The 21,806-nt window shown below is 35.3% G+C and overlaps 1 protein-coding gene across 1 annotated transcript; it reads left to right on the forward strand.

Moving 5' to 3' along the window:
* Positions 1 to 365: 365 nt before the first annotated feature.
* Positions 366 to 21,626, forward strand: LOC127879992 (monoacylglycerol lipase abhd6-A-like). The gene is made up of 9 exons (XM_052427167.1): positions 366 to 560; positions 5,501 to 5,619; positions 6,446 to 6,605; positions 7,113 to 7,229; positions 9,878 to 10,010; positions 10,416 to 10,582; positions 11,638 to 11,692; positions 14,293 to 14,393; positions 15,562 to 21,626. The coding sequence occupies exons 2-9, from the start codon at positions 5,516 to 5,518 to the stop codon at positions 15,724 to 15,726; spliced, it is 1,002 nt and encodes a 333-aa protein (XP_052283127.1). The 5' UTR covers positions 366 to 560; positions 5,501 to 5,515; the 3' UTR covers positions 15,727 to 21,626.
* The last annotated feature ends 180 nt before the right edge of the window (positions 21,627 to 21,806 follow it).

The following is a 21,806-nucleotide window of genomic DNA, read 5'->3' on the forward strand; positions in this document are numbered from 1 at the left end:
ACTTGAAGACTATAGTAAACCATTGCACTAGAAAAGGTTACATTCCACTAAGAAACGGCCGAAAATAAAAGTTGCAAAAACAGTCGATTTTGATTTGTGTCAAGTTCTTTCTTGCATTGTACATGACATATCTTTTTTATTGCATAAATCGATTCCGCTTAGAATGGCCTTTAAGAAAAGGTATGGTTATGGGGGTCTCTATGTGCAAAATGTTGAATTTATTTTCGCTCAAAGTTGTCGCTTTTACATTGAATTATATAGGGAAACTATTTGGTGTATTATGACCTTGAGGTGGTAAAGCAGTTCTCTCGAAAATAACCTCGATCTATTCACAAGAGGTGTAAATGACATTACACCGTGCTTTTTGACTGGTGTTCAATAACTGACGCTAATTATACACATTCGTTTATCAACAGTGAAAACCATAATGTATATGAATGGCCTGATGTTTGTTGACATTTACAGAACAGCTTGTTGATCAACATTTAGATGTTTTCTATTCGTTTGATCGCACGAACTCTTATTTTGAAAGCTCTAGAATAGTCAGAAAAACATACTGTGTAAGTTTATTTTTGTTAATCATTTCTTATTTGAAAGAGATTAACCAAATTTCCGTTTGGAGCTGTCAAGTAAAGAGGTTAAGAAGTGTAACAAAACTAACATTGTGTCAAAAATGAGTTAAAGCAAATTGTGCGGAATGAAACATTAAATAAGAGTTTTATATTGAAACAAGTTAAATAACACTCCTGACAAAGAAATTGTGTATAGTATGTGTGTCATCGTTAATTGATGATGGAAATCAAAATAACCCTTTTCATTTATTTAAGAATTGACAAGCATTCTCATCCAAACAAGGCCGGACCGATGGACATGTCCTGTAAAATATTATAAGGTCCGGCCTGTCGGTCAAATTTACAGGACTGATTGTCCGGTAAAAAAAGAGAACACATTTGTTTGTTTGTAGGTTTTTTTAACGGCTCTGAAAGTTTTCTGAGATGCAAAAATAGTTAAAGCATCTTTATACACATGCTTTTCCACAACAACCTCTTTCTGACGGAATTTTACGAGGGCACCTGATTGGTTCATTTTTGTGCATCTTACGAATGCACAAATCCATGAGGGCCTAGTCGCTAAACAAGATAATAATAAATCTGATTATTAACATTTAAATGATACAGATATCAATTTGTGTGGTTGTGATAGCAATAGTAATGTATAATAATTATCATTGTAATTTGAAAGTTATTATCTTGGCTGTCTATGTCCATGCGTGAAAAAGGCTGGTCCTCATTTATTGAGGCAGTCGTCATTTAAGGCCGTATTGACGAGACTCATATCTGACATGTGCACTAAGCGTAGCTTAGGTAAACAAGTATCAGCTACTTTTGTTTTGCAAAATGTTCTTACGATATTACGAAGGAGCGATTCCCGTTTATATTTACTGTTAACATGCATTGAACATTTTTTTAATATGATTAAACTTAACAAGACTCGTACCATGTATGGCGTGTGTTATTATTTAACATCAGATACAAATGTGTGACCATGAAATTAAGAGATTTCTAATCATTTATCATTTTATATCATAAACACCTTGATCCTAGCAATGAAACCAAGTTATTTTACTATTATATTATGTGGCCGGTAGGTCCTGTAAAAAAGAGGCGGTCCTGTATTTTTTCCCATTTTACAGGACCTACTGTCCTGTAAAAATTTGCCTAATTTGGCTTTTACTGGACAAGTATTTTTCTGCATTTCATCGGTGTATGAACTGTCAGGAAAATTACACCTAATATGAATAAATGCAAACGGCGTTTATGCATTAATTAGGTGTATTTTTCCCGACAGTTCATACAACGATGAAATGCAGATAAAAGCTATTCAAATCTTATAATTACAACACAAAATGATCTTAAAGCTGACATTCTATTGTGGTAAGGGTCATAAAAGTCCTTTTAATATAGCGTATGAATCTATTTTCAGTTTCGGTTTCATCTCTGTCAAACAGGTATATCGTTGAAGTTCGCGCAAAAAAAACCCCGTCATTTCGCTAATGACCAATAAAAACAACGCCATTAAGTTTCGTGCAAAACATAACGTCATTTTGGCAACTTGTTTATGACCAGAAAGTAGCGCCATGTATAATTGTGTTTAAATTTGCATACGAAGTGGGTTCATCGGAAAATGAAAAACGGGTCATGTGAACAAATTATCCTATCAGAATGCAACAATCATATGAATGTGACAGAAGTTGTAATTTGAACTAAAATCAAAGCGCTGACGGCACTGAAGTTCAGGGCCCTCAATCTATTAAATCTGCCGCTGAAATTTGGCGGCAGTCCCCCACCTGAAAAGTATTCTTTTTTCCCCTTTTAGGGGGAAAAATTCCCCCCCCCCCCCAAAAAAAAATATTTTTTTTTTTTTTTTAATAGAAAGATGTGTCTCATGATTATTATATCTCAATTCTGTTTCAATTTTATCTTTTCAACCATACTAAATTATGAAAAATGCAATGAATATAGTGCAAACATGTAAAAATGTAATAATTAGAGAGTAAGTAAAAAAATCTCCCAAAAAGGGAAACGCAACGAAAATTCCCCCTCCGAAGGGCTGCGGACCCCTTCCCCCAAAGTAGTGTGAGGGGGCTGAAGTTGTTCTCTTTCGCATAATATTAGAAGCAACTCATTTATCAAAATTAGATTAAAGCTTTTTTATTGCAAGTTTGATAGAAACACAACCCATTCAAATTTATAAAGATTGTGTCTTAGCGCACAGGTTGAGATGTGTTTGCACTGTTTATCATCCTATTTATGTTATAGAGATAACTTAGACAAAATAACAACAGCATGTTTTTTTAGACATTCTGAAAGCATAGAAAACATGATGAAAATGGTATAATGAGAACCAGTAAATATAAAATAAAATTTTAATATAAAATTGCATTCACTACATATTACAGGGCTTTCCATAGACCTCCAATCTCAAGAGTCAATGACTCTTAATTTGATTAAATCAATATTGTTGGAATATTGAATACCTATCACACTAAGAATATAATTTCATGATGGTAATTCTCTTTTCAAAACTTTGACGCCATATACAAATTCAAAATGTACCATGAGACCTTAAATGACCTATACTTAACGCCAGGAGGCACAAATGAATGCATTCGAATATTTCATAGGCTGATTCGAGAGAAATCCTCTGAACTCTGGCTACAGCACTGTGTCTGTGCACAGCCTAAAGGATTTACATGTAACACTGTTCAGTGTAAGGAATTCTGGACTTCTCTCTCTGCATGTTCAAACGACACATAGACACAAATTGTGGCCCAGTTACAATTACGCATTAAAATCCATCGTGCAGAATTTAAGAGTCTGGAATCAGTCACTAAATCGTCAAGGGATGACATAATTGACTATCCAGAAAGTTGAGAAACACAGTTTTGCTATCAAGATGAGAAAATGAACACTACTGAAATAGTATAGGATAACGATAAGATGGAAATCGTTTCATTATCTGACCACAAACATTTGCCATACTCGGTCAGCAAGTCTGGAAATCATTACTGAATGCCTGAAATGGCTACCCTAATTTGCCAGTTTGCTATATTTGCTTTTTTGAATTATATCGAAAAGCATTGTGCTTAAATATGCCATTTAAAATACACAATGAGATTTGTAAAGACCCACCGCATGCTTAAATGGGTCTTATGCCATATGATCAATATTTTTAGCATTTTTTTTAGTCAGGTGTAAAATTTAGTTTGTTTAAATATAATGATTTTTTTTTAAGCTGTGACAATTGTGAGCTCACCTGAACTCAATAATGAGCTTTTTGATTGCATGCAGTCTGTTTTTTTCATCTGTAATCAGCATTTGCCTTGGTAACACTTGAGAAGCAACATTTTTAGCTCCCACATTTTTAGCTCACCATTAGCACATTTGTGATCGGCTTTTGTCTGTTGTGCGTTGTCCGTCATGTTGCCTTAACATTTGCCTTGTTAACACTCTAGAGCCTGAGGCCACATTTATTGTCCGATCTTCATGATGAAAAACATGGCCGCCAGGGGGCAGTCATTTTTCATAATATGGCTAATTTAAAACCTTTTTAACATTCTAGAGGTCACATTTATTGTGCGATAATCATAATACTTGGTCAGAAGACTTGTCCCCATGATATCAGTTCGAAAAATGGTTCCAACTGGTTGAAGTGGGCAAGGCATTTTTCCTGATATGGCTAAAGTAAAAACTTGTTTACACTCTTAAAGTCACATTTATTGTCCAATCTTATGAAACTCTGTCAGAACATTCGTTTTAATGATCTTGGATAAGTTAAAAAAATGGTTCTAGTCTGTTGAAAAACATGGCTGCCAGATGGCAGGGATGTTATCCTTAAGTTATATGGTAACACCTTGTTAGCACTCTAAGAGTTACATTATAGTTCACTCTTCATGAAATTTGGTCACAACATTTGTTCTAATGAGATCTTGGGCTTAAAGAACAGGTCACTTAATTTGTATCTTAGGTGAGCGACTTTGGGCCTTTCAGGCCCTCTTGTTTTCAACTTTCATGAAACTTTGTCAGAAGATTTGTCCTAATGATATTTCAGCTGAGTTTAAAAGTTGTTTATGTGAGGCAAAAAATAAGTTATTTTGATCAAATTAAAGAAAAAGCACTTTTGCAATTACTATTTGGTCAATTTGTTCAGAAACGTTGTCAAAATATTTGTTATTCCTCGTCAAAGGTGGAGGTATATAGAATAAGCATTGTCTGTCTGTCCCAACCTTTTCAGGAATATCAGAAACTATATAATATATCAAAATGACACTTAATTGGTGTATTGATATCAATGGAGGGAAATACTATGCTTGAGAACCGTAACTCTACTTTTACTTAAGTAAGAGTTATTGCCCTTTGTTGTTTTTGTATCATGAATATTTTGGGGGCTCTATCTCGGATACAATACTAGATTTCAAAGTTAAATGTTACCTTTCTGTTGAAAGAGATGGTCACCTTGATTTGGGGTAGTATTATAGTGAAACCTTGTAAATACTCGAGAAGCCACATTTTTAGTGCAATCTTCATGAAATTTGGTCAGAACAATGAAAAATTACCTTGGCCAAGTTTTGAAAATGATTTTGGTTTGTGCAAAAAATTGGCAGCCAGGTGGTGGGGCATTTTTTCTTATGGCTAATCTTTTAACACAGGTTTAAGTGGCTTCTTTCTTAGAATGAATGTAACGATTAAAGACAAAGAATTTGATGATGATGATGATGATGATGATGATGATGATGATGATGATGATGACTAGTTGTTTCATGTTTTTTTGAGGTTTTTACCATATTTTAGCCATACTTCCGTCATCTGACAGTGTTGTACATGTAAATGTACTCACTCTTTTCATACTTAGTAGAAATAGTTTTACTGAAGCTTTAGTGGAACCAATCTCTCAAATTTAAGATAATACGCATACATTATCTAATTAGCTTTTTTTTCAGCCTTCCTGTACTGAAATGATTGGCATGACTGCTCTAACGTACCTGATCCTGGCGCTGTTGAGTGCCCTGCTGTATATCTTCTTGGTTCACCCTGTGATCTTCATACATCTGTACTTCAGGTGAGTGAGTTCTAGTATTTATTAAGTTAATAAATAGTTGTGTTGTATGGTGTCGGTATGACCATCAGGATTTCCGAGATTGAATCCTTCTCTGACAGAGTTCTCAAGATCTCCCTTATGACACTAACTACTTATTCTACCCAGGAAACTAGCTGAATATCAATATGTCATTATTGTCCTAAGGTTTTCACGGCAATCAAGCTACATTATTAAATAAAATTATTGAAACTAAAAATAATGCAATCTTATAAGAAAAAAGAATTATACTAAAGTGATTTAAATGCATTTTACTCATCATCATATTATTTTTATAATATTCACACTTTAACTGTATAGTATTATTTTATTGTGAAGCTCAAGAATCTTTATTGTTTTCCTAATGGCATGAAAACATATCCCCATAAGCTGCAACCAAAGCAGTCTCATGCTTCTATCTAGATTAAACTGAATATATGTGTCTTGTTCTGAGAAAACTGGGCTTAATTCATGTGCGAAAAGTGTCGTCCCAGATAAGCCTGTGCAGTCCGCAAGGCTATTTAGGGACGACACTTTCCGCTTTTTGGTATTTTTGGTTTCAAGGAAGTCCCTCCTTACCGAAAATCAAGTTAATGCGGAAAGTGTCGTCCCTAATTAGCCTCTGCGGACTGCACAGGCTTATCTGGGATGACACTAGGCACATGGGATAAGCCCAGTTTTCTCAGAACAAGACACATATTTATGGTTTGTCACAATTGTATGGTCACAGACCATATACATGTATGTGTAACAAAGTTTGTTTTGTTTTGTCAGAAATTCAACACTCAATAACTGTGTATTTTTCACGCAGATTTTCAGTGTATTGGAGTGGCCTCAAATTGAAGTATGTGAAAGTAGATGGGCTGACAATCTGCTATGGAGAGAAAGGTCGCAAGAGGGAGGGTCAGCCTACCATGGTGCTCTTACACGGCTTCAGTGCTTGCAAGTTCATGTGGGCACCACTAGTCAGGGTAAGATATACACAGTGAAGTTGTATGCCCTTGCTCATAATGTTTTTTTTTTATAACCTAGTGTGCGATAAAAAGCTTTTATTGGCATCCCTGTATGTCAAGATATGATGCTCTCTCTGCTTGCAAGTTTTTATAGTCAATATGCACCAGTGTACACAAATACGGTCTGCAAACACTGCCATTCCTGAAAAAAACAACTATCTGAAAACTGAGACTTTGCTAGTTAATTTTTCATTGAGACTGCATTGTATTTCATCATCAAATACAATTACAAGATATGAGAAAAAAAAGGATTTCAAAGTAGTTTTATTGCTTGCAAAATTTGCTGTTTTACTTAAAAATTATATTAAGACAAAATTACAAATAATAAAATGCTTTTTGTACATTTATGACCTTTGGAGTTCAATTTATTTGTAGTACACTTGCAACTGCATTTTTTAACTAACTGTTTATATATTTATAATAATTTTATTATATTAACTAAACTGGATATTGAACACATTTTAGAACCTGTCCCACGACTGTCATGTGATCGCAGTCGACCTGCCAGGTCATGGGGACAGCGACACACCCTCGGAGGATGAGGATATCTCACACAGGAACACAGTCAAGAAAATGAACCAGGTATTGAGTTACAGTACTTGAGGCAGCACATTCTTATTTATTTAAGATGGTACATTCTAATAATTTGCGGTAGTACACTATATCCAATTTAGGTAGTACATTCTATTCATTTGAAGTAGTACATTCTATCCATTTTAGTTAGTTTCTATTATTTGAGGTAGTACATTCTATTTATTTAGGGCAGGGTACATACTATCCAAGTGAGGTAGTGCATTCTCAATGCTCCAGCTAGGATTTGAAAAAGGAAGGTTTTTTTTTTGGTCAAAAGGGCACTTTCGACACGCAGTATGTTGTCATAAGGGCACTTTCTTGCGCGCGTTTCTGGAATGCTTCCTGTTGCATGTTAATGTATATGTTATTAATAATTGTTAGAGAATATTATTCCTATTATTATTAAACCATTATTAAACCATTCAAATATAATGTCTGCAGTGAGGAATAGATTAAATACAATGTAATAAGAGATTCATTATTATCATATGTAAAAAAAATTTTTTTTAAGGGCAGGGGGTGGCCCTAGGGAGGGCAGGGTGGAGGTTCGGAAGGGCAGGGCGTGGCGCCCTTCAATTTAGGCCTAGCTGGAGCACTGATTCTACCAATGTAAGGTAGTACATTCTATCCATTTGAGTGTCACATTCTATCCATTTGAGGTAGCTTCTATTCATTTGTAGTAGTAAATTCTATCCATTTAGGTAGTACATCATATTCATTTGTAGTAGTAAATTCTATCCATTTTAGGTAGAACATCATATCCATCTGTGGTAGGAAATTCTAGCCATTTAGGTAGTACATCATATCCATTTGTGGTAGGAAATTCTATCAATTTTAGGTAGTACATCATATTCATTTGTGGTAGTACATTTTATCCATTTAAGATATACTTTTTCTCCATTTGAGGTAGTACCAGTACATTCTACCCATGAAGTACATTCTTTCAATTGGAAATCTGTCCATTTGAGATTGTACATTCATTTTATTTCTATCAGTTCAATTTTCATTAGCGTGTTATAGTAAATATAAGTAAGTTTAGACATTGGGTTCATTTTCAACATTCACTAAGAATTCAAATAATTTGACATTGATGAATGTCATTTTGATTTTGAATCTGAAATTGTAATGCTAAAATCCTTCATTTACAAAGTTCAAACAGAAGCAATATCCCATATGCAAATTGTAGACGAACCCACCAAATGCTCATGTACATATCATCAAATCTGAACATAGCAGTCCCTACAAGTGAATCAGGGACGACATTCTCCGCCTATACTGGATTTTCATCGAGAAGAGTCTTTCTTAAAACTAACTAGAAATGGCGCGGCAGAGGCCGACGCGTATCCCCACGCCGAATGTTTGACCTAGGTGTGCCCCAGGGTTGGTAATGGGGCCATGCATAGCTGAGATTGACCGTATTGTCATAAGAGAAGTTCATCATCAATTAGAAGTGAATTGGTGTAGAAATGAAGAAGTTATAGTAAAAGGCAATTTTGGGTGGGTGTGACATATGTGGGCAGGGCACCCCAGGGTTGGCAATTGTGCCATGCATAGTTGAGATTGACCGTATTGTCATAAGAGAAGTTCAGTATCAATTTGAAGTGAATCGGTGTAGAAATGAAGAAATTATAGTAAAAGGCAATTTTGGGCGGGTGTGGTCTATGTGGGCGGGGCCCCAGGGTTGGTAATGGGGCCATGCATAGTTGAGATTGACCGTATTGTCATAAGAGAGGTTCAGTATCAATTTGAAGTGAATCGGTGTAGAAATGAAGAAATTATAGTAAAAGGCAATTTTGGGTGGGTGTGGTCTATGTGGGCGGGGCGCCCCAGGGTTGGTAATGGGGCCATGCATAGTTGAGATTGACCCTAATGTCATAAGGGAAGTTCAGTATCAATTTGAAGTGAATCCGTGTAGAAATAAAAAAGTTAAAGTAAATGGAATTTTTTGGTGGGTGTGGCCTATGTGGGCGGGCGCCCCAGGGTTGGGATTGGGGCCATGCATAGTTGAGATTGACCCTAATGTCATAACAAAAGTTCAGTATCAATTTGAAGTGAATCCGTGTAGAAATGAAAAAATTATAGTAAATGGAAATTTTTGGTGGGTGTGGCCTATGTGGGCGGGGCGCCCCAGGGTTGGGAATGGGGCCATGCATGGTTGAGATTGACCGTATTGTCATAAGAGAGGTCCAGTATCAATTTGAAGTGAATCGGTGTAGAAATAAAGAAGTAAATGTAAAATAACCTAAAAAAATGAGTGATAATTTCTGACGCGGCCCCACCCCAACCGCTATAACTTTTGACCCAGGGGTCAGATCAAAATTCCAAATAGTGCAGGGTCGCACATATGCTCATAGCTACCATGTGTGTAAGTTTCAAGGTTCTAGTGCTTTTAGTGTAGGAGGAGATAGTGGCCAGGACGGACGGACGGACGGACAGACGGACGGACGGACGGACGGCGGAGATAACCACAATATCCCCACCTTTTTTTCAAAAAGCGTGGGGATAAAAATGTAATTCATGCGGAAAGTGTGGTCTTTGATTAGCCTGTGCATGCTCTGCACAGGCTCATCTGGTGAGACATTATACACATATGAATTAAACCCCCTTTTCTCAGAGCATATCCCATATAAATACCCCCAATGTGTCTGAATTTGCAGATCTTATGCCAGCTGGGTGTGACAAGTGAGCCCATTCATCTGGTGGGCATGTCTATGGGCGGGGCCCTGGCTGGGCTGTACGCTGCTGAGTACCCTGGGGATGTGCACTCCCTCACACTGATCTGTCCTGCAAGTAGGTACACCAGGGTACTGTGGTTATATCCATCTGCAAAGACATTGGGGTTTATTGCTTTAAACTTGACAGTTTGTCGGTTGTTTTGTAATTAGAAAAATATAGTTTTTTGTGAACAACAAATCTATATCTCACTAACTAGTTTAAGTGTTCAACTGGAGCATCGCACATGTCTTTGGGGTCATCATGTGTGGTCACTTACAAAGGCTCCATAACGGACCTGCAATTAAGCAGAATGACACCCTTGTGGTAAAATTCAGACATGCTGACTTGGGAAAGCTTTTCTTAATTTCAAATGTGGCCCCTCCAAAAAAAAAAACAACAAGAAAACAAACAAACCAAAACAACACACAGCCGTGACACACAGTGATTTCTTGTTAAAGTTACCACAAAATCGTTTTGCAGTGCGCACCCCAAACGAGAGCCCGTTCTGGGAGGAGATTCACCGGGCACTCGAGGCAGGGGTCTCTGAGCTCCACCTCCACTGCAGCCTGCTGTTCCCACAGTCCAGCTGCCAGGTGCGCACTATGCTGGACTTTGTGCAGCACCATAGCGCCTGGGTTCCCAGACAGGTAAATAAGGGCTTAAGGCCAGTGCTCACATAGGGAAATCTTAATTTAAGTGGTTCTGAAGTGAAAATGTTAAATCAAATTTTGTGTGTGAACATTTCGGCATAAAATCAGGTGAATACATGCAGTACATGATTAATATTTTCTATAACCCTGCAGACAAAGTTTATATTGGAGTCATTCGGTTGTCAGTTTGGTATGTTTGTTGGTCAGTCTGCATTAAATGTTTTAAGTTTATGGAGCTCATTTCTTCTTCTTTCCTCTAGCTATTGAATAAAAAATTAGACATTTCTATGTTTAAAATGTTCTTAGTTTGTTGTAGAGTGAAGAACTTATTCATTTCTCAAACTATTTATTTGAAATTTTTATTGTCATCACTATGAATTGGAGATCTGCCGGACACTTTCAGGCTCATTGATCCACGTGCTCCTTTGTTATGTGTCCTTGAACTTGTTCATGTCAGAAGCATGAACTATTCTAACTTTGTAGAATAATCTACTTCCATACATCTCAAGCACTTGAATGTAACCTTGAAATACTTCATCACCATTATTTCTGAGTTAGTTGCCCTTGAAATTAGCAATCAGAATGGCTGCTATTTGGGTGATAAAGTGATGAAGCTGAATCTTTAGTCACATTTATGACTATTCACTTGTTGTTATTTAATTTTGCTTGGAATGAATTTGCAATAGGTCCTATTGGAAATATTAGCTTTAAGTGCGCTGAAGGGTGAAGCAACATTTTTGAATCGAATAGGGATATAAAGCAATTCACAAACAAAGCAATATCTATTTGTTCACAAAAATTGAATGTGAAGCAAATTAACGGTATACACAAATAAACTAGAAACTGAAGGAAAGAATATGAAGCGAAGAAATTCTAAGAAGGTTTTTGTCACTTTTTGTGTAAAGTAGTTTTTAAGTATTGAGAACTAAAATATTATTTTATGGTTGACCTGCTGTTTTTAACATGTTCAATAAATTGTGTAGATGTCTTTGGTAGCTAAAGTTATTTGTTTAATTTCCAACTGCAAACATTAGAAAAAATCTTGTTTTCAGATTCTTCAAGGAGTGGTGGATTTTAGAAGACGTTATTACCCATTCTATGCCAGATGTAAGTCAGATTTTTTACAGTGTTTAGGGTTAGAAACAAAAATATTCAAAAGTGACTTTCAACAACACACAGTGAATTTATGACATTTATTTGTGTTATTCAACCTTGTATATTTAGACATAATTTCACTACTATTTTTAGGAAAAGTATGCTGGGAATCCCCAATGTGCCAATCTTCATTTGTCACTTCAGCTTATGTCCGTATTGATAATGCTAACTTATCAAGACTCATTATTCTCAAATTGTGTCTGTTTAAAAATTGCCTTTTAGACTTTTGATGGTGTGTAGTGGAGTTTTTAGCTCACCTGTAATGAAGTGACATGGTGAGCTTATGTGACCGTGTGATGTCCGGCGTCCGTATGTGTGTGCGTGCGTGTGTCCGTCAACAATTTGCTTGTGTAGACAGTAGAGGTCACAGTTTGCATCCAATCTCTATGAAATTTGGTCAGAATGTTTATCTTGATGAAATCTGGGTTGGGATTGTATTTGGTTTATCTGGGGTCAAAAACTAGGTCACTAGGCCAAAATCTAGGTCACATAATAGGTTAAATAATAGAAAAACCTTGTGTAGACAATAGAGGTCGCAGTTTTCATCCAATGTTTATGAAATTTGGTCAGAATGTTTATCTTGATGAAATCTGGGTTGGGATTGTATTTGGGTCATCTGGGGTCAAAAACTAGGTCACTAGGTCAAATAATTGAAAAATCATCAACAATTTGTTTTGGTAGACAGTAGAGGTCACATATTTCTTCCAATGTTTATGAAATTTGGTCAGAATGTTTATCTTGATGAAATCTGGGTTGGGATTGTATTTGGGTCATCTGGGGTCAAAAACTAGGTCACTATGTCAAAAACTAGGTCAAATAATAGAAAAACCTTGTGTAGACAATAGAGGTTGCAGTTTTCATCCAGTCTTTATGAAATTTGGTCAGTATGTTTATCTTGATGAAATCTGGCTTGGGAATGTATTTGGGTCATCTGGGGTCAAAAACTAGGTCACTAGGTCAAATAATAGAAAATCCGTCAACAATTTGTTTGTGTAGACAGTAGAGGTCACAGTTTTCATCCAATCTTTATGAAATTTGGCCAGAAAGATTATCTTAATACAATCTGGTTTGGGATTGTATTTGGGTCTTCTGGGATCAAAAACTAGGTCACTAGGTCAAAAACTAGGTCACTAGGTGAAATAATAGAAAAACCTTGTATAGACAATAGAGGTCGCAGTTTTCGTCCAATCTTTCAACATACATATAATAATAATAATAATAACAATAATATTAATATAACTTCATCATAGTAGTTTATTATAACATATACCAATCATATTAAAATCAAACAGATTCAAGTAGTAATGGATGTAATTATTCCTTCTTGTTTCATACATTTCCTAATGAAATTCTGCTTTGTTTACATTTTAAAAGTGCAAAAGAGCAGAAGCAAACATTATGAATCGTTATCTCTTTCACGTCCGTGCAAGAGCAGACGCCATGTCAAGGTCGTTCTTTGTGTGAAATTTTCATCACAAAACGGATTGACCGACTTGCATATGCGCGGACGTGACAGAGATAACCAATCAGAGCCATGCTTTTAAATACTGTCAACCAATAAAAACACCGCTTTCTAACAGCTTTATGCAAGACATTGCTTATTAATTTTATTGAGTACTGCGTTTTTAATGCTTTTTGAATAAGTAAAGTAAAGATATTTTTAAACCAATAGATTTTTATTGAAGCACCTCATCAACACTGCAATGTATTGTTGTATTATAAATGGTACAGCCCAGTAAAATCAGGCTGACCATATTATAGCCGTTTTCAGCTTCTTAAACGTAGAGTTTTATGTTAAGCAGTGTGCTCGGGCAATGGTTTCTAACCTAAGTCCCGAGGGTAAACAACCCCATAATGTGTGATCCAATCTTTATGAAATTTGGTCAGAATGTTTATCTTGATGAAATCTGGGTTGGGATTGTATTTGGGTCATCTTGGGTCAAAAACTAGGTCACTAGGTCAAATAATAGAAAACCTTGTGTAGACAATAGAGGTCACAGTTTTCATCCAATCTTCATGAAATTTGGTCAGAATGTTTGTCTTGATGAAATCTGGGTTGGGATTGTATTTTGGTCATCTGGGGTCAAAAACTAGGTCACTAGGTAAAAAAATAGAAAAACCTTGTGTAGACAATAGAGGTTGCAGTTTTCATCCAATCTTTATAAAATTTGATCAGAATGTTTATCTTGATGAAATCTGTGTTGGGATTGTATTTGGGTCACCTCGGGTCAAAAACTAAGGTCAATAGGTCAAATATTAGAAAAACCTTGTGTAGACAATAGAGGTCACAGTTTTCATCCAATCTTAATGAAATTTGGTCAGAATGTTTATCTTGATGAAAAATGGGTTGGGATTGTATTTGGTTAGTCAGGTGAGCGATTCAGGGCCATCATGGCCCTCTTGTTTGTTTTTGGAGTGTTTTGGAAAAACTTGCTATTATGGGTAAAATAAAAGAGCCATCTCAATCTATCTATAATCGAAGTAATCATAAAAACATATGGCTTTGGCTGTATATAGTAATATCTCTAGCTCTTTCCACTCTATATGTGCAGTGTTCAACATGCTAACACAGCCTGAGAATCACCACCTGCTACGTGACTGTGCAGATCGCATACAGGCACCCACACAGCTTATCTGGGGAGAACAGGACAAGGTAGGGGTGTCTATAATGTTTGTTTAAATGTATCTTGGTTTCAACAGTGCTTCAGTCGTATTGAGACAGTCAGGTAACCAGTCATATCGAGACAGTCAGATAACCAGTCATATCAAGACAGTCAGGTAACGAGTCATATTGAGACAGTCAGGTAACTAGTCATATCGAGACAGTCAGGTAACCAGTCATATTGAGACAGTCAGGTTACCAGTCATATAGAGACAGTCAGGCAACCAGTCATATCGAGATAGTCAGGTAACCAGCCATATTGAGACAGTCAGGTAACCAGTCATATTGAGACAGTCAGGTAACCAGTCATATCGAGACAGTCAGGTAACCAGTCATATTGAGACAGTAAGGTAACCAGTCATATCAAGACAGTCAGATAACCAGTCATATCGAGACAGTCAGGGAACCAGTCATATCGAGACAGTCAGTTAACCAGTCATAATGAGACAGTCAGGTAACCAGTCATATCGAGACAGTCAGGTAACCAGTCATATCGAGACAGTCAGTTAACCAGTCATATTGAGACAGTCAGGTAACCAGTCATATCGAGACAGTCAGGCAACCAGTCATATCAAGAAAGTCAGGGAACCTACTCACATTTTCCATGTTTTCTGATTAACGAGTACATGATGCACATTCTTTATGCTAGTAAGTGACAACTTTTCTATTTAAATAGGTAAGAGGAGAATGGTTGCATAAACAATTTCATTCAAATTATGTGGCCGTGCCAAGAGTTGAATCCAATATCCTTTGTAATGCAGTAGGCTACCAACGGAGATAGCCGACCCAGTTGATGGTGGATATAAATAGGCAGAAATCCTCTTGGCTTATAAATGTGTGATGGGCTGCAGACTTTCTTACTGTAATCCTTTGAACAAGAAGTATTGAAACAACCATGGTGGGAAGCTGGGGTCAAATGTCTGATAATAAGCCTGATGCATTAATGCCCATGTTCGCATCAAAGTTAACATGCATTATTTGGTAACTATGATAATGGAAATATTACATAACATGTGTGAAGGCTGGGCTGGAGCTATGCTTGCTGTATGTATCATAAGACTGAAGTTGGCATGAGGTCCATGCTATTGTCTTAGTAAAATAATAACACACCCAAAAGCATTTGACCGCAAACAAAACCAGCACATTTTGCGATTGGCAGGTGATAGATGCATCTGGTGCAGCAGTACTTAAAGACCGGCTCCCACACTGTGTGCAGGTTGACATGATACCCAGGTGTGGTCACTCCATGAGCACAGACAGGCCCGGAGCCATGACCAAGGCAATACTAACCTTCAGGAACAGACTGCAGCAGGGTACCAGATAACTACACTTGGGGAGTAGCTGCTAGAACTCAGGGATATTTTGTTATAAGTTAGATAAGAAGGTGGACCCAAATTTTATTCCTTTAATAGTTATCCAGTTTATAGTTGTTATAAATCAGGGACATATTGTTAAAATTGATACATGGTTTAACACAATTGTACATAATCTATTTCATACAGTTCTTTTAAGCAAGACCTGTTTTTAAAAACTTGTTATTTTAGGAAGAAGCTACAATGTTTTCATGCTGTTTGTTTTATTGTTTGATATTTTATACATGATATGAAATTAAAACATGGTATATGTTTTAGAATTCTTAGACATTTATAGGGCCCTCACCCCCCCTTGAAGCAGCAGGCTATTTTGCTTTGCACCTGTTAGTCAATAGGTGGGATGGTCAATTGGATGAGGGGCCCAAAGACACTTTGGTTTCTGCATGACATAACAAGAACACTCACACCTACCATCTGTCAAATGTGTAGGTTGGTTGCTTAGTAGGAAAGGAAGACACCTTTCTAATTTGATGCAAACAGGTCATGGTCACAAGGGCTTGTAACATACCTAAATTGCTACTATAGTCATTTCATGCTGTGTAAATACCCATAAAGTCACCACTAAAGAATTAAAATTGTGATAAAAATCATCTGGACTTAAAAAAACACACTTTTCATGCCAGTTTTACTTGGTGTTCACTGATCAACACAATTAGTGGCAAGATTTTGTATTTCTTCTGATACTGTAAGTCCTCCGGCATGATTTACGTACTTAATCACCCATAGACAATAAACTCTTGGACATAATCTCATCCCCATGAACAGATTGGTTTCTAAAGTCACAGACATTATGATAAAATATTAAATCAGTATATTTCATCTCAATTCTTCATCATTATATTTTGTCTAGTCTTATATTTTGAGCCAATAGAGGGAGGTGGGCAGTACTGGGGTATTTGTTCTCGGGGGGGAATAAGTCTGTGGAAAATTATGTCTTAAATGTTTTTGTTTTTTTTGTTTGGATTTTTTTTTTGGGGGGGGGGGGGCCTGTTTTAAAAACATCTCTTGTTCTTTGTGGTTGCTTTTCATAGTTGTTAGTTTTAAAGCTTATTGTTTTAATAGTGCTGTTGTATATTGCATTTTACATTAAAGGTTCCAAAGACAATTTTAAAAGCAGAAATGGAACATTTATTTTATGTTGTTCACAAACACGTATGTATTGCAGCTTTGTTTGCACTAGCAGATAAGGAGGTATTTCCATAACCTTGGGATACTTATATTATTTCGGTGTCTGTATGTTAAATTTTTTATTTATATGATTTCCTTTGCAAACATACTCACATGATGTTCAATTTATTGTAGCCTAGAAGCCACTTTTTTATTATAAATTATTTCATATCATAAAATGCAGAAGTGGTTTTTGTATAATATTTTTTTTTATTAACCAATTAGTATTCTAATTTTGTAAAGACATTTGCTGATTTGCTAACAAACCAAGCTTTAACTGTAATGCTGTTTCATTTGATTTAAGGGTATTCTAATTGAGATCTGATGTTCTTATTTTTTAATGTTAATTTGGTGTCACTTTTTTAAAGGCATATTGACTTAACAGTGAATGATTCTCTTTGAATGCATTATTTGTACGTACACAAGTGTGTTTCCTTTAATGATTTTATTTGAATGTGTTCAGCACTACATTCTTATGTTTGATTCGAAGTATCTAAGTTGAATATTCAAGTAAAAATGCAAACAAACATAAAAACATGTTTTATTATCAAACAAAAAGTAAAGCAGCCAAAAAACTTATGATTCTGTGAATTCCTATTTAAAAATTCCATTTTGGAAGTAATATTTCTCAACCCCATAATTTGCAATAATACTTTTGCAGTTATGGACCGGAGACTCCTGACTCTGCAGTGTCAGTTACCTATTGTTATGGCATTGTATGTTTTTGCAGTCCAATGATTGGAACTTACACCATAAATCAAATCATCAACAAGGGCTGTTTGTAAAACATGCATGCCCCCCATATGGGCTGTCCGTTGTACTGGCAGCCATTGTGTGAATACGTTTTTTGTCACTGTGACCTTGACTTTGACCTAGTGACCTGAAAATCAATAGGGGTAATCTGTGAGTCACGATCAATGTACCTATGAAGTGTCATGATCCTAGGCAACCGGGTTCTTGAGTTATCATCCGAAAATCATTTTACTATTTCGGGTCACCTTGACCTTTGACCTTGTGACCTCAAAATCAATAGGGGTCATCTGCGAGTCATGATCAATCTAGCTATGAAGTTTCATGATCCTAGGCATATGCGTTCTTGAATTATCATCCGAAAATCATTTTACTATTTTGGGTCACCGTGACTTTGACCTAGTAACCTCAAAATCAATAGGGGTCATCTGCCAGTCATGATCAATCTACCCATGAAGTTTCACGATCCTAGGCGTATGCGTTCTTGAGTTATCATCCGGAAACCATTTTACTATTTTGGGTCACCGTGACCTTGACCTTTGACCTAGTGACCTCAAAATCAATAGGGGTCATCTGCAAGTCCTGATCAATCTACCCATGAAGTTTCATGATCCTAGGCGTATGCGTTCTTGAGTTATCATCTGGAAACCATTTTACTATTTCGGGTCACCGTGACCTTGACCTTTGACCTAGTGACCTCAAAATCAATAGGGGTCATCTGCAAGTCATGATCAATGTACCTATAAAGTTTCATGATCCTAGGCCTAAGCGTTCTTGAGTTATCGTCTGACAACCACCTGGTGGACGGACGGACCGACCTACCGACAGACAGACCGACATGAGCAAAGCAATATACCCCCTCTTCTTCGAAGGGGGGCATAATAATTAAGATGATCCCAACATGAATGAAACTTGAAATTTAATTTTTTAAATTGTGGTTGTATATGTATCAGCATAAAACAATATATAAAACAAATAAAATTATGATTGAAAGCTCATGATCATAATTATTGTTTCTTTTCTGTCAGGGCTTACTCTGCCATTTGCCTTATTAGCCAATGGCTACAAATTGTACCTATTTAGCTAAAGAATATTCTATTTTGCTACAAGTTTTTCTTCATTAAAACTTAAAAATAGCCAAAAGTAGCAGATTTTTGCCATAGAAAGGCGAATTTGGCTAAAGAAATTTTAGATCCAGGGGAAGCCCTGTCTGTTTTGTATGTAAATTAAAGGGACATCTTCAAAGTTTTGCCAATTTTCCATAATGCTGCCACACATATTAAACAGATAATGCTTTGGGTATACATGTACTGAAGGGAAATAAGCTTACTTAATTTGAAATATTTAAAAATAAGTATTTTAAATATATTAAAAGAGTCCAGGAAAATATTTTAATAAACTATTTCCTTAACAACATATTTGTGTTTGTGAGTCCATATGCTTCACTTTGCAATAAAGATAATTTACATGTTAGTGCTTTTGGAAAAAAAAATAAAATCTTGACATCTCTTTTTGCTGTTGTTTTTTAAACATGTTTAGTTGTAGTTATAGAGATGAGATTTGCTCAAAGGGCAGTTATGCTAATTTCTGTAAAATGTTGTAAAATTACTTTATGTGATATGTATTTTCACAACAGTATCACTGAAGGTTATTAAAGGTAACACTTGTTGGAAAGAATGAAGCTGTGTGCAATATTGTGTGGAATCGCGCTGATCTATGATTTAATCTTTGTGATTTATATTTATGTATGTGTTTAATTGTTATTTTTTAATAATTGCTTGTTTCTGAGTAAAGGAGATGTACTGGAATCACCATGGACTGTTTATGTGTAGACCAAAACTTGCAATGTGGTTATCTCATATACTGTTCTACAGATAACATTCATACTTGCAGGAATTGATCTGCATAAAATAATTTTCTTTTATTGAAATACCACTTAATATTACAAAACTTATTCCCCCTTTTCATTTTGAAATTCTATAACTTTATTACTTTTATTTTTATATTTAAATGTTGTCCATAGAAAACAAACACAGATGTCAACCTCAAACTTGATAAGAAAGTTGAGATTAGTTGGTGGAAGTGCAATGTACAAGAAATATATCTCTTGCTCTCATATTGTTTAGTTATTGCTCTTTGTATGTTTCTGTATTAAAGTTTTCTTGAGAGCATATCTTGAAAATATAAGAGGTTATCAACCCGAAACTTGACAAGATATATCTTAATGACACGATGTGAAATTCTTTAGAGTCATATCTCTTGATTCCATATTTGTAGAGTCATTAACTTGTATCAGTTTTTGTACTTAAATGATGTCCAGAGAATGTCTTGAAAATTGTAAAAGGTATCAACTTGGAACTTTATACGTTGGTAGATCTCGATGATGGAAAGTGCAGTGCATTACAACCATTACACATGCTTTCATAATTCACAGTTATTGTCCTTGTGAATATTTGTGCTGAAATTTTTTCCAGGGCATATCTATACTATTATATAAATTATCAAGATGACACTTCATAGGTGGGCAGATTACTTTGTTGGCAAACCAGTGTTAAAACTGAACCGCAAATGCCTTTTTACTAATTTCAGGCTTAACAGTGACTTTTCCATTTAAATTTGTGATGATTTTTTTATATATAATTTTACAAAATTACATCACCTTTGAAAATTTCAATTTACACTTTTATACAACTTTTTATTAAAATATTTTTTTGGTTATTATTTATTTATTTTTCAATGATACCTAGAAATAATGTCCATCATAATTAATTTTACTCCTTGTATTTGAAATTTTTTACTCGTCAATTTTGTTTAACATGTTTCTTTATGGAAAGTGTTTATGGTCATTTAAATAAAGTAACTCTTATATGGGTAAATTCAGTTTTGGATTGTATACTGAATCAATTTTATAAAGGTACATTTAATTAAATGTTATTTTGTGGTGAAATAGACACTGTATATAGGTATCGTGCCTTATTTGACTGTTTTATGTTTTGTAAATAAGTTTGATTTGGAAATTAACAAAAAACAAGTAGACGTTTTGACATTTTGCTCAGTGTAATTTTTAAATGAATATTTTATCATAAAAGAAAGGCTTTCATACCTACAAACTTAAACACTTTATAACATCTATAGTGCATAGAAATTATTTCTAACCCAGACAATACTCCTCAGACATAAAATAGCCTTTCCTGCTTTTTGAAATGCAAAGACAAAAACTTTTTTATGGACCTTTTTATTTTAAGTAAAAAGTTAGTGATTGTGGTACTCTTTCATGGACACCATTACAGATAGGTTAACCTTCTGGTGCCAAGGTCTAATTATTTTAAAGTTTGTTAAAGATCAACAGTCTATGTCGTTTATTTAATTGAGTCGCATTGCTGTTTTTAAGGTATCAAAGTTGTTATAAATAGTAAAAATGTTGTTTATTTCGCAAATATTTCAACTAAAATGCTTGTAATATTTTTTACAATTACATAATTGTCCATTGTATTTTTATTTGAAAAATTGAGCTTAAACTAATCCTGTTAAAACAGGAATAAGAACATAAGGACCTGGAGATTGTTGCTCATCTAAAGTTCAAATCTTGAACATAATTACAGTATGAAGTTTTTGGAATTAAGTTAACACAAGAAACAAAATGGTTTTATAGGAAGGGTAAGATTTGAATTGATGTGTTTTCTGATGCAGAATGAATATTTGTTCTTCATGTAGTTTTGTCGTAATATGTTTGTTATTGTTGACAAGCCAGTATTTCAAAAGAATGTGTACTTTTATTTTCAATATAAAAAGCACATTTGTGATATAATGACCAGTCATTCATTTAACTCATTTTCAGGATTTTAAATATAACATGTTTGAGGTAAACTGTTCAGTCACTTGGAACATTTTCATCATATTGATATTGTTTTACAATAAAAGTATTTTGCATTAATGTGACGTGTTTTTGCATGGTCTTGATTAAACGCTTTGACTTCAACCTGTAATAGTTGAAAGGTCGGGAGGTCACGGGTTCAATCCCCACTGTGGGAGCGTTCTTTAGATTTCCCCCATAGACACCAAGTACTGTTTCTAGTCCCAGGAAACGGACTAGATAGCGTTTCAAATAAGCCTT

This window comes from Dreissena polymorpha, chromosome 1 (genome assembly GCF_020536995.1).
Source record: "Dreissena polymorpha isolate Duluth1 chromosome 1, UMN_Dpol_1.0, whole genome shotgun sequence".
NCBI lineage: Eukaryota > Metazoa > Mollusca > Bivalvia > Myida > Dreissenidae > Dreissena > Dreissena polymorpha.

Coding starts and splice junctions, on each gene's coding strand:
- LOC127879992 (XM_052427167.1), top strand. CDS start 5,516: ATGATTGGCATGACTGCTCTAACGTACCTGATCCTGGCGCTGTTGAGT. Junction 10,011..10,415: donor CACACTGATCTGTCCTGCAA/GTAGGTACACCA, acceptor ATCGTTTTGCAG/TGCGCACCCCAAACGAGAGC. Junction 14,394..15,561: donor TCTGGGGAGAACAGGACAAG/GTAGGGGTGTCT, acceptor TGCGATTGGCAG/GTGATAGATGCATCTGGTGC.